The following is a 17,515-nucleotide window of genomic DNA, read 5'->3' as shown; positions in this document are numbered from 1 at the left end:
CGGAGGCTCACTGATGATGTTACCTAGAATGGTGACGAAACGTCTGAAAACTAACCTTCCAGCTCAGCGAGCAAACTCACATCCATGAGCAGAATAATTTGCATGTATAGATAAATAGACTTTCCTTTCCACTGATATGCGTTTGGCAAACACACCATCATTTGACCAGAAATAATGAAAGTAACAATTCTCTCGGCTTCCTTTCTACATATTTTCAATTTGTCTCTCTGCCGGTTTCTCCAGTGAATCTCTCTCCATGCTGAAAACACCTTCAACCTTTCAGGGTACTCTTCACGTGCACCAGTTTCATCCAGTTCACATCCAGGGACATTGACATCCGAGATAACAAAGTGCAGAGCTTCACCCAGCTGGATTCTCCAGCATCTGCAGTCCCGATTATCTCTGATACAACATTGACATTCGATATGTACCAGCCTCTGCTCCACTCACAAGATGCTTCTGAATTTGTGCGCTGCGCCCTTGTGTGCTCCAGCAACTTTCATGCTGCAGTAGGATAGTGTGCTCTCAGGGCCATACACCCAGCTCACGGTATGGATCAGGCTGTATCTCTGGGCTGTTCGCACATAGTCAAAGCACACACTCACTGTGGGCCTGCCTGGACAGGACAGTAGATGGCCCAGTGGTGTTATCACGAGGCCGTTAAACCAGAGAGCCAGGCAACATTCTGAGGGTTCAGGTTTGAGTCCTGCCAGGATCAGTGACTAGATTTGAATACAATAATGATCTGGAATTAAGAGTCTAATAATGACCGTGACACTGCTGCAGATTATTGGGGAAAACAAGCTGTCTGGTTGAGGAAAGTCCTTTAGGGAAGGAAATCTGCTGACCTTACCTGATCTGGCCTACAAGTGACTCCAGACCTACGGAAATGAGGTTGACTCTGAACTACCGTCTGGCCAATAAATGCTAGCCTAGCCGATGTTGCCGAAATCCCAGGAATGAATCTAAAAAATAAATGCTCACAACATCCCTGCCTGACCTTTTCATCTGGCTCTTTGCCCCTCAGCCTGCGATACCGGACATATACTATTCCTGTTCTTCGTGCAGACACAATGCCAGGAATCTAGTCCTGGTTGTCAGCAATGCACACTATCGTCAAGGTAAATAGTCTTTGCTCGGGGGACCCTGTGACAGGAAGTCAAGGGCCGCCCCGATATCAGTCCGTCAGCTGCTCAGGGCAGTCAGAGTCAGGGCATTGTCTACGTAAGGGCTGAGAGGTCAAAGATCAGGCAACGCACCATCTGTGAAGAACCTTGTTGCCCTGTTTTCTGTCTGGGAGTGAGAGAGACGTGGGTATTACAGGAACTGCGATAGGGCACAGCCCTGACTGTTGGTGAAGGGGGGGGTGAGATGTTCTGGTTGAGTGAGCAGGCAGCGCAGGGGGTACTTGGTCGTGTTGGGGGGGATGAGGTGAATGACAGAGACTGATGGAAGATGTTGCGGGCAATTATGAGAGAGGCAGAGCTTTGGGGGGAGGTGGCTCCAGCAGCAGATATAGAGGCCCCAGGGAGAAGATTGCAGGGTTTACCCTGGCAGAGTGTGGACGGACATCTTCCAAAAGCACTAGGCATTCCTCCAGGCAACTGAGACAGCTTCACCTGGGGTGACACTCTCTAACCAGGCTGGTATGATCTGTTGTGGTGCAGGAGAGAAAGTCTTATGTTACCATCATCTCACTGAACAGAACTTCTGGACCTTTCCAAAAAAGTGGGGGCACGGATTTCCTCCCATTCGCCATGTCCAGGGCAAATGTGAAGGACCATGTAGGCGTGTTTGAAGTTGGTTTTTTAAACTGGCGCCCTGTGACCAGCGCAGTGCCACCAGGAAAGGTTCTGGGTCCACTGCTTTTTGTCATTGATATGAATAATTTGGATTTGAATAGAGGAACAATGGTTAGTAAGTTTGCAGATGACACCGATATTGGTGATATCGTGGTCAGCGAAGAAGGTTGTCTTAGAGTCCAATGGGATATTGATCAGATGGGCTGATAGGCTAAGGAGCGGCAGATAGAGTTTAATTGAGATAAATCTGTGGTGTTGCAATGTGGGAAGGCAAATCAAGGCAGGTAAATGTATACGCACAATGGTTACGTTGCTGACAAAAGAGACCTTGAGGTAGAGTGCCATCGTTCCTTAAAAGCAGAGTGGCAGGCAGACAGGTGGATTAGGCATTTGTACGCTTGCCTTTATTGGCCAGCGCATTGAGACTAGGAGTTGGGAGGATCATGTTGCGACTGTACAGGGCTTTTTGTCCATGTGTCTCTTATATTTTACTGTGAAAAACATTGGAATGGACATCAATTCATAACTTATTGCAGGAATTTCAATTGGAATCTCGTGTCTTTGTTCATCAGCTACTCAATTTGAATCATTCAACGTGAACTTTGTCAGTTCGGCTTTTTTCCCATTGTCCCATTTTGGAAAACTTATGTGAGGAATTGATTGATCATTAAGGAGCAAAAACATTGCATCTATAGATTCCAAGTGGAAGTATTTAACAAATGTGCACACACATTACTGTACAAAATTCTCTTGAACACAGTCTGAAACATTTGCCCCTCTCTGACCTCAACATTACAGTGTCCCATCTTTCATGAGCTGATTACAATCAGTCATCATAAGTTTTCTAGAATGATTGCACCTCACGAGAATTTACTTGCAGACTTGCATTTTTATTTTGTGCAGATTGGTTACAGGAAAATACATTGAGCTCTGGCTGTCTTAGTTGACTATATTCACAGTTGATTGATTATTGGATTTTGATGCCTCCTATCAATATACATACAACATAGCATTTCAGAAATGATTAGTCATAAATTACTCTTGAAATTAATTTCTCAGTTTCTGATTATACAATGCAGCATAGTAAAAGATGTCCACTTGTAATAAACAATATTTTAAAGATCAATTGCTGACTTCATTCTGTGTGTGAAGAGAAATTTCATTTTGGTTATTCCTTCCTTCACATAAAATGGAATTGGAAATTGCTCTTTTACAAACTGTTCATTGCAGGGTTAATTTGTGATGGGTCTCTTCATCATAAAGTCCATTCTGTTAGTTGCTGGGTGCGTTGCAAATTATTCTTCAGAGATTTGATGCTGTTGGGAAAAGACAATCGCAGCTAAAAGCATGAACTTTCAAAAGTTTCAACAAAGAAAGCAGAAGATTCCTTGATTTCCTTTTCAAAAGCACACAATCAATATCTAAACATCGCTATTGCAGAAATATACATTCTGGGCAAAAGTATTTTTGGTTGTAATGAACTATGTTCTTTAACCCCCACATGATATTTTCATTCTGTGGAGTCAGGGGAATGTTTTGGAATTGTGTGCACTGCATTTGGAGGCAGATCTGAGGTTGTAAATGGAAAGACAGAAAGGATTGGAGATTGAACTACCCATCCCAGCACTTCAGTTAGGACAGGCTACCAGCATCATTGTCCTATATCAGCAAATCTGTGCAAAAATAACTGGAAACCAGGATGGAGTGGGAGTCTGGAATCAGGCCCTGACTGTTTCAAGGGGTTTCTAAGTCAGCTTGACCGAGGCAAAGATTTCTGTCATGTTCTCCACACACTATGCACTTATCAGGATCATTCCAATCATGTTGGGGAGTATTCCCTTGCATAATACTTACCACTTTCTTTGAGTGGAAAAGTTTCCTCAATTTCTCTTGTTTGAGCTGCACAATGAGATGATGCATTGTTGGGGAATAGTGTAGACAACGTGTTTTCACATTCTTCTTCTGCGTGCTTCAGTGCTTTGTCTTTCAGTTTCTCCATCATCAGGTTACCCTTCTCCTTTTCACATATGTTTCCAAACTCCAACACATATTCCATGTCGTGGTCATTATATTTGCATCGAAAACAGTGGACAATGAACAATGCAATTAAAAATGAGACCAGTACCATACCACCGATGAGCTGTTATGGTGAGAGTAGAGAAATAAGTTGAATGACACAATAATACTTGGAAATAGACAATGCAAACAGTGCAAGGAGGTAAATCATGCATTCATCATATTGTTCAGCTTGAAAAAAACAGTATCCCATTAGCCCCACCCATGACACCATAACAAACAACAAGAAGAGTGGCATTTAGCCCCTCAACCCTGCTTAGCCATTCCATAGGATCTTGGGTGATCCCACACTCCCCACCTCCTTTACCCCATAACCCTTGATTTTCCTGTTGATCAAGAGTCTGTCTATCTCAGCCTTACATATACAAAGGGCACTATCCTCTCAGCTCTCCGTGACAAGGATTTCCAAAGGCTCACAACCCACTGAGAGGACTTGCTCTTTCTTGCTGTCTCTTAGGTACACCTTTATGCTGAGGCTATGTCCACTAAGGGAGTTCTGAGTTCTGAGGAAGTGTCACCAGATCCGAAACGTTAACTCTGATTTTTCCTTCACAGATGCTGCAAGGCCTGCTGAGCTTTTCCAGCAACTTTGTTCTTCTCCACGTACAGACTTTGTTCTTTCAAGAGTTTCATCAAATTTTCAACAGGAACGTATTTTCACTTTTGCTTCCCTCACCCTTTGAAGTGGAGTGTTCCATATCAGAGAATCCCATGCATAATTTATTCTACCTCATGGTTCTTTTGCAAATTATCTAAAATTTGTGTATTCTAATTACTCAACTGTTAGCCTATGGAATTATTTATCTCCATAGCTACACTATCAAACATGATGAGACTTGGACACCACTATGTTTAACCTTCTGTTCTAGAGCATACAGTTGCCAATTTCTCGATCCTCTCCTACAAGTGAAATGCCCGTTCCTGTGGTTCCATCGCTGATTAATTTCTCTGCACCCTCACTGAAACCCTGACAATTATTCCAAATTATGATATTCACTGTTCAATTTGAGAGTTGACCATTCTGCTTCCTGTCTCTGCAGCCACAATCCTCAGGTCCTCCAGTCCCATATCCCTCCTGCATTCCCCGTTCCTCCAATTCTTGTCTGCTGCACATTCCACTCTGGCATTTCATTCAGCTGTCTACCCACTCCTAAGCCCACACCTCAACCCATCGAATCCCTCAATGTTATTGCATTTTCTCATAAATAATGCACTTCCTAGAAGTCGTCCTGGATAGTTCGTTCATTTTCCTTCCCCTAACTCCAACTGAGGTCTCTTTATCAGTGAAGACAGTTCTCAAATTAAGTGTTGCATCTAACCTGCTGCTTTAAAGAAAGTCATTTTACATGTTCTGGCCTGGAGTTGAGTTCCTTGAAATTAATGAGGCTGAGGCGTGATCTGTATTGTTTTCATGGCAATAGAGCTAACTGCCAAGGTAGAAAATATTTCTGCTGACTGGGGATTTTAGAACTAAGGGAGATAATCTCACATTTAAAGCCAGACCTCCCAAGATTAAAACTAAAATACTTTCACATGAAGGGTAATAACAATGTGGAATACTTTTGTGGATAAGTAGACTGTTATTTTTAACAATAGGATTGAGAGACGCAAATAGCATTTTCAGATAGGAGGCAGAGATAAAGAGTTTGCTCACATGGAATTGAATGATAGAAGAAGTGTGAATTACAAACTACAGCAAGCACTTTAAGAAATTACTTACTTGTGATGTAATGCAGTGCTTTTCTAGAGCTGCGCGGGGCTTCTCATTGCATTTCAATCCGCATTGAGTTTCATTTTTACCAATTAATTTTGAGCAGGAATAGTAATCACCATCCAGGAAGAGTAGAACAATCCATACAACTGCTGGAGTTGATGCTTTTAACACCAACAGGAAAGTAGAACAGCACAGCTCCTGGTGTTTGCAAAACTGCTTCAATAAATTACATTGCAGCATGAAACCAAGGATAAGCAACACAATTACGGGGACAACAAATGTTACTAAGATGTAGTAGAGATTCAAATGCTGCTCACAGGGGCACTTTATCTCCTTTTCCATTAAGGTTTTAATTCCAAAGAGGATCAGAGAAAGTGCAGTGTTCCCAAAGACATGAGTGAATGCCGGAAGAGAGTCACACGAGAAGTTTTTGACCTTGTCCAGGATGAATGCCTGCCATGCCATCTTACCAGCAATACAAACAATACACAACCGACTCAAGCACCTGCAACACCAGAGCTTATTACCTCTGGGAAGGAAAGCTTGTCACAGACTTGCGTAACACCGACTGAGAGATTTCTTGAAAAGATCATTTGTATGGATTAATCCAAATGTGGGCCGTCCCTCAGAAATTGCAGAGAGAAGCAGTTTATCAGGAAACCACTGGTGTCGATTTTTTTAAATACAAGGAAGTGGTCATTGGCGGCGCAGGAGTGAATTCTAGAGGATATCTTTTGCGACTGAAGGTGGATCAAACAGATTTGACCATAACCTAATTCAAAGGCATATCAATGTTGTGTAGGTCAGCAGTTAAAGAAATAGGGAACTGAAATAGGTTCAACAGACTTTGACGATGGAGGTCAATAATTTGTTGAATGATTAGAATTAATGTTCTGTTATGTAGCAGGTTACTGATAATCTGAAGTTTGCAGAGGGAGGATGATGAAAAGCTAATCAGGAAAACGGTTAAATTTGGGCCAACAAAATCACAAAGATACATTTCAAAATGAGCTATGCTGAGGTGCGAGGGAAGGAGCAAATCGAGAGACATGCACAGTCCTTTCAAACACTCCTCTATGTCAACTCAATCCCACACTCATTGCTTTAGATTAATTCTCTAAGAGGGTTTGAAAAGTTGACCCACGTATAGCAAGATGTTCTGCAAAGGTATGGCTAGATTTCATTGCGCGCTATACAATCCAGTTACTGAGCCTCTGAGCATGTTCAGTATATTTTCAATAAATTGAGGAAATCAGCGTTAAGAGTATTTTGCATTTGAGTGATGTTAAGAATTAATCTGAAAGCAAATGTTTGATAATTTGGCATATTTTTTTTGCTCAGGGCCATAATGCTCAAGAGAAGCACCTAATGACATTTTATTTTCTAGCTTTGTGTTATTGGCACAAGTTCAGATGAAGTAAGGATTACAGGTTCGAACATCCCGGAATCTTCACTTGTTGGTAAAGCAGCTTGCAGAGGGGCCCCATGAAACCCCTACACATGTGTATACACACACACACACACACACACACACACACACACACACACTCCCTCCCACACACACACACACACACACAGACACACAGACAGACACACACACACAGACACACACACACAGACACACACAGACACACAGACACACAGACACACACACACACACACAGACACACACACACACAGACACACACACACACACACACACACACACACACACACATACAAACACACAGACGAAGAGGGGTGTTTGTTTCTCAGCTTCTATCACGATCACTCACCCTGTTTGCAAAGAAACCAGCTAGCACGGCAATCTCTGACCTAAGTGCTGTTTGGAGTTCTTTATAATTTTTCCACACAAGAGAAAACATCTGCTTTAGGTGAGGTTATGCTTTTTAGTTGAATTAATTCTCTCAGTTCACCCCTTACATTCTGTGGTTAACCTCTTGATTTTCCATTCTCTACTTGGAACTTAGCGACTTGTTGAAATATTTTCTCTGTTTCTTCCACCCCATTACATACTTCCATTTCCTGTCCTAACAGAGTGTGTAAGTGGTCACTTTCACTTCGTGACAAGTTATTGACTTGTTATCTTGGCTCCCTGTATTTTTCTATTCAGTTACCAGGCGCTCACATAGGGGCTGTAGGCCCATTTCCTCTGGATTTTAAAAATGCTAATCTTATCCTTCTGAACCTCCCTAGAAAGTCTAACAAGAGCAGAGCCAGTCTCTATTGCAGTGTCCCACTCTTCCTAGTACATCTTGTAGCTGTCCAACTAATTTTAAACTTGACACTGGGGCAAATATTACTGTTTTACCTGAGAAACTCAAACGACCATTGACAGTTAGGGAAGCAAGGGTCAGGGAGAAAAGGCAGGAAAGTGGATTTGGAGATAATCACATCAGCCACAATCTCATTGAATCTTGATGGGCTGAATGGCTTATATCTGCTCCTACATCTTTTAGTAAGTTGTCTTAATGCACAAAACAAAACTCCATTAATTCATAAAGCAAACTGGGCAGCAGAAATGAACAACCCTGAAAGAAAACCCAAAGAACTGTGGAATCTGAAAGTCAGAAACAAGCACAGAAATTGATGGAAAAAACTCAGCCTGTCTGCAGCATCTGTGTCGAGAAAGCAGAGTCAACATTTTGGATCCAGTCACCCTTCTTCAGAACACCTTCTTCAAGTTTAGAAGAAACTTTAAATTTACGTGCATTTAAAATGCAAGTAGCTATTGTTGGGCCAACCTCATAGAATTCAGCTGGAATGCATTTGCAACATTTCCTTCCTGTTGAGAAAAACCACTTTGAAATGTATTCAAACGCAAAACTAAAGCGGTAGCAAAAGTACCTGCAGATTTAGAGATTAAGCTGCCTGTTGATTTGTACCATGATCACGGTTATGATACATAAACGACTGGTATTAACGGATTAATTTGCATGTACAAATAAATAGACTTTCCTTCCCACTGATATGCGTTTGGCAAACATACCATCATTTGGCCAGAAATAAAGAAAGTAACAATTCTCTCATCTTCTTTTCTACAAATTTTCAATTTGACTCTCTGCTGGTTTCTCCAGTGAATCTCTCTCCATGCTGAAAACAGGGCATCAACTTTTCAGGGTACTCTCCACGTGCACCAGTTTCATCCAGTTCACATCCAGGGACATTGACATTCGAGATAACAAAGTGCAGAGCTTCACCCAGCTGGATTCTCCAGCATCTGCAGTCCCGATTATCTCTGATACAACATTGACATTCGATATGTACCAGCTTCTGCTCTACTCACAAGATGCTTCTGAATTTGTGCGCTGCACCCTTGTGTGCTCCAGCAACTTTCATGCTGCAGTAAGGATAGTGTGCTCTCAGGGCCATACACCCAGCTCACGATATGGATCAGGCTGTATCTCTGGGCTGTTCGCACATAGTCAAAGCACACACTTACTGTGGGCCTGCCTGGACAGGACAGTAGATGGCCCAGTGGTGTTATCACGAGGCTGTTAAACCAGAGAGCCAGGCAACATTCTGAGGGTTCAGGTTTGAGTCCTTCCAGGATCAGTGACTGGATTTGAATACAATAATGATCTGGAATTAAGAGTCTAATAATGACCGTGACACTGCTGTAGATTATTGGGGAAAACAAGCTGTCTGGTTGAGGAATGTCCTTTAGGGAAGGAAATCTGCTGACCTTACCTGATGTGACCTACAAGTGACTCAAGATCTTGCGTAAATGAGGTTGACTCTTAACTGCCATCTGGCCAATAAACGCTCGCGTAGCCAATGTGGCCGAAATCCCAGGAATGAATCCAAAAACTAAATGCTCACAAGGCCCCTGCCAGAACTTTTCACCTTTGCTCCTCAGCCTGCAATACCGGACACATACTATTGTTGTCCTTCACGCAGACACAATGCCAGGAACCTTGTCCTGGTTGTCAGCAATGCTCACTATCATCAAGGTGAATAGTCTTTGCTCGGGGAAGTCAAAGTCAGTCCCTGCTGTCAGTCCAGAGGCTTGGACATGGTCAGTCAGCTGCTCAGGGCAGTCAGAGTCAGGACGTTTTCCACATAAGGGCTGAGGAGTCAAATGTTGGGGAGCCCACCATCTGTGAAGAGACTTTCTGCCCTCTTTTCCCTTCTGGGAATGAGAAAGACGTAAATATTGCAGTAGCTGAGAGCGGGTGGTACCGCCCTCACTGTTTGTGCAGGTGGGAGTGGTGTCCCAAGTTCGTGAGTAGGCAGCGCAGGGGGTACTTGGTGATTTGGCTGCGGGTTGAGGTGAGTAAGGGCAATTGATGGAAGATGTTGCAGGCAAGAAGGAGAGAGGCGGAGCCTGAGATTTGCGGGGAGGTGGATACAGAGACAGAGGGAGTGTGAGATATCAGAGACGAGATGGAGGGTGACTTAATGTGCCGGAGTGCAGAGGATATCACCCCACAGTGCTGCGCATTCCTAGAGGCTGCTGGGACTGCTTCACCTGAATCTCTGACCGAACTGGCATGGTCTGGTACGGTTGGGGGACAGGAAATCCTATGTTAGCGTCATCCCATCAAACAGAACCTCTGGATCTTTCCCACAATGTGGGGGCACGGATTTCCTCCCATTGGCCATGTCCAGGACAAATATGAAGAGCCATGTAGGGGTGGTACAGGGTGGTTTTCTCGCACTGGTGCTCTGTGGCCAGTGGTGTTCCACAAGGGCTCGTACTGGGTCCAGTGCTTTTTGTCATTGATATCAATAATTTGGATGTGAATAGAGGAACAATGGTTAGTAAGTTTGCAGATGACATCTATATTGGTGGTGTCGTGGTCAGTGAAGAAGCTTGTCTCAGAGTATAAAGGGACATAGATCAGTTGGGCAGACGTTGTGGAGAGTTCGCAAAATGAAACTACAGATTAAGGTAACAAGGCGTAAAGCTGAACAAAGGTCTAGGCCCGAAACATCGGCTTTCCTGCTCCTCTGACGCTGCTTGGCCTGCTGTGTTCATCCAGTTCTGCACCTTGTTATCGCAGATTCTCCAGCCAGCATCAGCAGTTCCAACTATCTCTGCAGATTAAGGTAATCTCTCACACTCTTTTTGTAAAATCTTGTTGGACCAGAGGTTCACATTCTCTTCCACTGTTGTAAATGAATAACTCATTTAAATCTTGCAGTAAATGCAAGCAGATACTCTGAGCTGGAGGAGAATTTGACAAGTTTGGATCCTTTTCTATTGAACTCGTGTGTGAGTGGAGGGTGGGATACAGTAGAGTTCAGCTGTGAGATTTTGGTGGTTTGTGAATGTGATAATAAGGCAGCATGTGAGTACATGTTTTGTTATGTTCTGTTTTGTTTCCCCTGAAGACAAAGTTTCCATTCTCACGCAGGACTGGTTAAGGAGGATGAGTTCAGTGTATTCAAAAGTCCAAGGTAGGTTTGCCCATCAGACAGAAGGAAGGACGCAGTACTTGTACTGTAGTTACAGGGGAAGATTGCTGTCAAAGACTGGTAACTGTAATCTGTAATACTCCCATGAGCAGCCCTGTCTGACCCTTGCGTGCACTCACATGTGCAGAGATAGCTGACAAGTACTGCAGGGACAGTTCTTAATTTATTCACTTTGGGACATCTGGGCATCGTTGGCTGGACCAGCATTTATCACCCCTTCCTAGCTGCCCTTGATGAGGTGGGGGTGAGCTGCAACATTTATGAATAACAATACCTGGGTCACCAATCATGACAAAACGATGTTTTCATTGGAGATGTGCCAATGTGTCGACTGATGGCCTGGACTGGTAAGTTTGGTTCATAGTGATTCAGACAAGAGGAAGGAGGAGTGCAGAGGTACCATCGATGCCAGTAGCCCAAGTGTCTGTGACACCATAACTACATTTCAGTCAGTCATACTTCACAAGATTAATGCTTTATCCCTACTCAGAGTTAGGGCCTGCAGAAATGAACCTGTATCTAGGTCAGAATTGAGGATTGCAGGATTACAACCGCAGACAATCAGTGTCAGGGTCCACAGGGGTGAAACTTTGCCTTGATTGAGTCATTATAACAGAAATCCTTCTTCAGTTGCACTTATGTTCTACAGGAATGAAACTGTATTCCTCATCGAGTTATTTCCTACACAAATCTCGATTCAATTGGATGTAGTTTGCAGGAATCTGTACTTTGTTACAATTAGATTTTACCGAACTGAAACTGCTCGAGCTGGGATCTGCAAGAGACAAGTGCCTTTGCAAATTCAGCCCATTACAAGTCAAGATTTATAAAAGCCGTGTTCCATGAAAAAGGCCTGAGCTGAGTTCCATTCTCCCTGAAAACAAGTGTGGTGAACCCACAAATCTTAACTTGGTCTACAGAAGTGTTGTGTCTGTGAACCAGAACCCCTGTTAATTTCAGGCTCTTTCCAGTCATGGTGTACTAAACCTTTACAGGGCAGAAGGAGGCTATTTAGCCGATCATGTCTGCTCTCCAAAAATACCTCCCCCCCACCCTATTCCTGTAGCCCTGCACCTTCTCCCTCTTCTCCCCTTAGGCTTCTCTTCTCCAAGGGAAACACTCTGACCTTCTCCAATGTTTCTCATCCTGGGAACCATTCTTGGGAGGCTTTGTCTCAACTTCTTTTGTTAAGTGCAGTCCCTAGAAGTGAATGCTTTATTCCAGCTGAGGTTCATTTTACATGACTTTTACATGTTGAAGTACGCTTCATCAGTCATTCTGGTTACGTCCTGGTAAATCTTTTCTGATCCCTCTCCAGATTAATGAGACTCTCCCTATAACAGGGTGACCAAAAGTTCACACAGTACCTCAGTAGAGCCCTTGCCCACCTCTTCGACAACCTCAGTGTGATGCCCCAACTACTGTACTTAAAGTTCTGAGTGATGAAGGCTCGCATGCTAAACGCATTCTTAACCATCCTGTCTACATATGATATAAATTTCAAAGCATTATTTTCCTGCCCCAGATCTCTCTGTTCTACAAGCCCCAGTGCATGACTGTAAATTGTACAAGTTCTGCCCTTGTTTTGTTTTACCAAAAATGCAATGCATTGCATCTTTTAAAAAGTACTTGGTTGAACACTTGAAATGTCAGAACGCTCAAGACTCTGGTCCGATTGCTGCAAAGTGGGACGAGTGCCGATTCGGAGTCTTATTTTTGTCGCAGCAGACTTTCTGAGCCAAAAGGCCTCTCCTGCCCTGTTTGACTTTCTGAACTTAACAAAGTAGTCACTAACGGAAGCAAAAGCACACAATGCTGCAGCCTTTGTCTTAACAAAAAAAAAGCAGAAGTTTATTAGCAAAATAATTGCAGATCAAACAGAATAAACTAAGCTATGCACTAACAAAACAAATTCAAAGATTTTTAAACACACAGTTGAAGCTTAATTCAATTTATCGCAAAACACTTTGTCGTAAATTGAAAAGTAAAATAGCATCTGTATCGTCACCGAAATCCACTGCTGGTACATTAAAGTGAAGGAGGTCAGTGAGTTGAGTTGACTTAACTGCTGGCTTGCAATACGATGTGATGGCAATTTCTTGGGTTCAGTTCCTGCACCAATTGATGTTCCTATGAAGGACTCACCTTTTTAGCCTCTCCCCTAGCCTGAGGCATGCTGACCTTCAATTCAAACCAACCGCAGTCACCTCTCTCTCGAATGCGATCTGTTCAAATTTACGGGTGGAATAGGCAAGTTCAATATGAATTTATTCTTCATAAAGGAGCTAATTCCCAGGAGACACAGATTTAAGGTAAGTGCCAGCAGATTTAGTGGATCTAAAGAGAACTTTTTTCCATCCAGTGGGTGTTGGCAATCTGGAAATACCTTAAAGGGTAGCTGTGTCGGGAACCATCACAACATTTAAGAAATATATCGCTATACACTTGAAACGCTAAAGCATGCAAGGCTAAGGACCAAGTGCTGGCAAACAGTAGATAGGTGCTTGATGAGCAGCATAGACATGATGGGCCAAAGCGTCTCTTTCTATGCTGTAATACTCTATTGACACCTTGTGTGCCATCCCAAAACAACACTCATACAGTACTCACAGCAGAGTCGCTGTTCCGGCATGTTGACAGGCTTATGTCTCATCATGTTTTCTCCTTTTTCCCAAAAGGAGCACTGGGTTAGTATGCCCTAACTCTTTCGATTTAGGGGCTATACCTTGACTATAACCAAGCCATCTCCTTTTTGAAGGTAGCCCATTGTTCAGCTAGTTTTGTTCCTTCAGAATTTCAGGCCCATCCAGGCTCCCTCTGCCTTTGTCCCCATTGAAGTTAACTTTCTCTGAGTTACTTATTCCCACTTGGATTGGATATTGTTCTTTTGCACCTTCATCCGAAGTTTTATGTTATGATGGTTAAACTGTTCGCCCACGTAATTCAATCTACTTGCCCCACCTCATTGCCAGGAAACATATTTGGCAGTGATTGACTTCTTGTTGGATTGGACACACTGTACAAAATTCTCTTGAACACAACCTGAAAGACCTACCCCTCTCTGACATCAACATTACAGTATCCCATCTTTCTTCAGGTAATTACAATCCATCATCGTAAGTATTCTAGAAGGGTTACACCTCTCTATAATTTAATTGCAGACTTGCTCCTTTACTTCCTGTAGATGAGTTACAGGAAAATACGTTGAGCCCTGTAGATGGGTTACAGGAAAATACGTTGAGCCCTGGCAGTCTTAGTTGATTGTATTCACAGTTGATCGATTATTGAATTTTTATATCTACTGTCAATGTACATACAACAGAGATTTTAGGAAATGATGTCATAAATTGCCCTTGAAATTAATTTCTCAGTTTCTGATTATTCAATGTAGTATATTAAAACATTTCGATTTGTATTTAACAATTTGTTAAAGATCAATTTCTGAATTTTGGCATTCAGTATGTGAGGAGAGATCTCATTTTGGATCCTCCTCCCTTCACACAGAATGAAATTGGAAATTGATCTTTTGCGAACTGTTCATTGCAAGATTAATTCGTGATGGGCCTCTTCATCATAAAGCCCGTTCTGCTAGCTGCTGGGTGTGTTGCGAATTATTCTTCAAAAATTTGTTTCTGTTGGGGAAACACAATCACAGATATAAGCATGAACTTTCAAAATATTGAACAAAGAAAGCAGAAGATTTCTTTATTTCCTTTTTGGAAGCATATAATCAATATCTAAGCATCGCTAATGCAGAAATATACATTTGGGGCAAAACCTATTCTCGGTTGCAATGAGCTACATTATTTAACCCCGACATGGCATTTTCATTCTGAGGAGTCAGTGGAATGGGTTGGAATTGTGTTCACTGGTTTTGGAGGCAGATCTGAAGTTGTACAGGAAAAGGCAGATGATCAAGCTGACAGTGTAGATTGAGGTATTGAGCCTGGTTTCAATGACGAATGGCAGATCTACAAATATTCCTTCACACACCCTTTCCACACCGACACACATGTCCCTCATGCTACTATGCTGTCTCTATATTCTCTTGTATTCCACATAACCTGACGTAGCACAACAATGACATCATGTCATCTAAAAATGTTCTTCCTTCCACTTCTTTTTGTAGCAAACCACTGTTCCTTTCATGCTTCCTCGTATTCTGCACCCTCCCTGCATACTTGCCTTGTATTCTCCATAGCCATTCATCTAGAATCCACAATAGACAAATCCCAAGAGCTATGTCTTTCATATGGGCACCAATGGAAACTAATTTAATACATCTAAAACATATTAATATTATAATGCAAATACAGCTCTTGGAGAAAAGCTCCTTCAAAAATATTTAAATCTCTGTTATTAAGGCAAATTAGCCTCTATCCCAAAAACAATATACAAGACAATCCTTTAATGACTTCCTAAGACCAGCAATCAAATTGTCAACAATGCACTTCAGTGAAATAAATGATTCTGGCTTTTGGAACACAGCCAACTATTTACAACAGTTTCAGCTTTAATTAAAAACAATTGTGGCTACAAGACAAAGAAACTGATTTAAATTTCAAAAATTGATGGCTTTTTAAACTATTTGAATTTTTTCCGTGGGAATGGAGATTTAATTTATTTTAAGTAGTGACTCGTAGGGTTTCCAAAAAGTAAAGCTTTTTTTTTGTTTATGCATAGTCTAATGTGAATGTCTTTTGTTTCTTTTCTGCATTTGGGGCAGGGGTTATCCCAGGTTTCATGATTGCTGTGTCTTGTGTGTTTCCTATATGTTGCGCTTGGATCTACAAACATTGTCAGGGGAGAGATTGAACTGTCCATCCCAGCACTTCAGTGAGGGCAGGCTACCAGCATCATTGTCCTATGTCACCATATCTGTGCAAGAATAACTGGAAACCTGGATAGGGTGGGAGTTTGGAATCAGGCCCTGATGGTTTCAAAGGGTTTCTGAGTCAACTTAACTGAGGCAAAGATTTCTGTCATGTTCTCCACACATTGCGCTTATCAGACATAGTGAGTATTCCCTTGCATAATCCTTACCGCTTTCATCCAGTGGAGAAGCTTCCTGGATTGAACATGTTTGAGCTGCAGAACGAGAAGACGCTTTGCTGGGGAATAGTCCAAACAATGTTTTTCCACATTGTTTTTGTGCGTGCTTCAGTGCTTCGTCTTTCAATTTCTCCCTCACCAGGTTACCCTTCTCCGTTTCGCACATGTGCTCAAACTCCACCTTATATTCCATGTCATGGTCATTATATTTGCATCGTAAACAGTGAATGATGAATAATACCATCAAAAATGAGACCAGCACCACACCACCGATGAGCTGTTATGGTGAGAGTAGAGAAATAAGAAGTTGAATGACACAATAACCCTTGGAAATGCACAATCCAAACAGCATTTCATTTCATTCAGCCATCTACCCACCCCTAAGCCCACACCTCAACCCATAGAATCCTTTATTGTTATAGAAAAGTGCTCTTTAGAAGTCTTCCCGGATAGCTCCTTCATCTTCCGCCCTCAAACTCCAAATGAGGTCTCTGTATCAGTTATGGAAGTTCTCAAGTTTATTGTTGCATCTAACCTGCTGCTTTATTGAAAGTCATTTCATGTGTTCTGGCCTGGATTTGAGTTCCCCGAAATTTACAAAGGCTGAGGGGTGATCTGATTATTGTCTTCATGACAATACAGCTAACTGCCAAGTTTGTACTTGGATTGATAGAAGCAAAAAGACATTTTCAGATAGCAGGCAGAGGCAGAGATAAGGAGTTTGCTCACATGCAGTTGAACAGTAGAAGAAGTTTGAATTGCAAACTACAGCAAACATTTTAAGAAATTACTCACTTGTGATGTAATGCAGTGGTGGTAGTGTCCGGTTGCACGGGGCTCCTCATTGCATTTCGACCCGCATTGAGTTTCATTTTTACCAATTAATTTTGAGCAGGAATAGTAATCACCATCCAGGAAGAGTAGAACAATCCATACAACTGCTGGAGTTGATGCTTGGAAAACCAACAGGAAAGTGGAACAGCACAGCTTCTTGTGTTTACAGTACCGTTTCATTAAATTATATTGTAGCATGAAACCAAGGATAAGCAACACAATTACGGGGACAACGAATGTTACTAAGATGTAGTAGAGGTTCAAATGTTGCTCACAGGGGCACTTTATCTCCTTTTCCATTAGGGTTTCAATTCCAAAAAGGAGTAGAGACATTGCAGTGTTCCCAGAGACTTGAGTTATAACCGATAAAGATTCAAGTGAGAGGTTATTGATCTTTGCTGTTACCGCTTTGTGCCAATCCATCTTATCAGCAATACCAACAACACACAACTGACTCAAACGCCTATGAATAAGCAGAGTTTATTGCTTGTTAATAGGAACTTATCACAGATTTGGCTGACACCTACTGAGAGCGTTCTTGAAGGGACAATTTGCATAATATGTGGTGAACTCTTCGTGTTCATATTGTTAACCCTTAGAGGATCAGAGTGTCTGT

General features: G+C 42.3%; 2 protein-coding genes across 3 annotated transcripts in view; both read right to left on the bottom strand.

Moving 5' to 3' along the window:
- Positions 1-2,671: 2,671 nt before the first annotated feature.
- LOC125446607 (calcium homeostasis modulator protein 5-like) lies at positions 2,672-6,177 on the bottom strand. The gene is made up of 3 exons (XM_048520314.2): positions 5,599-6,177; positions 3,657-3,942; positions 2,672-3,118 (listed from the first exon to the last, which is right to left on the bottom strand). Exons 1-3 carry the CDS (start codon positions 6,055-6,057, stop codon positions 3,105-3,107), a joined length of 759 nt encoding a protein of 252 aa, XP_048376271.2. The 5' UTR covers positions 6,058-6,177; the 3' UTR covers positions 2,672-3,104.
- A 6,739-nt stretch (positions 6,178-12,916) lies between these two features.
- Positions 12,917-17,515, bottom strand: part of LOC125446603 (calcium homeostasis modulator protein-like) — a 10,206-nt gene continuing 5,607 nt past the window's right edge. The window contains exons 2-4 of one of the 2 annotated variants that reach the window (XM_048520308.2): positions 16,861-17,362; positions 16,057-16,342; positions 12,917-14,645 (exon numbers count right to left, since the gene is read on the bottom strand). In XM_048520308.2, coding sequence (XP_048376265.2) covers positions 14,632-14,645; positions 16,057-16,342; positions 16,861-17,322 — 762 coding nt within the window. In that variant the 5' untranslated portion in view covers positions 17,323-17,362 and the 3' untranslated portion in view covers positions 12,917-14,631. Of the gene's footprint in view, positions 14,646-16,056; positions 16,343-16,860; positions 17,395-17,515 lie in introns of those variants that run through there. The other variant, XM_048520307.2, reaches the window with a different exon arrangement.

Source organism: Stegostoma tigrinum, chromosome 34 (assembly GCF_030684315.1).
Source record: "Stegostoma tigrinum isolate sSteTig4 chromosome 34, sSteTig4.hap1, whole genome shotgun sequence".
In the NCBI taxonomy this organism is placed as follows: Eukaryota; Metazoa; Chordata; class Chondrichthyes; order Orectolobiformes; family Stegostomatidae; genus Stegostoma; species Stegostoma tigrinum.
Note: the sequence above shows the minus strand (reverse complement) of the source record. Positions and strands in the feature narration are given on the sequence as shown.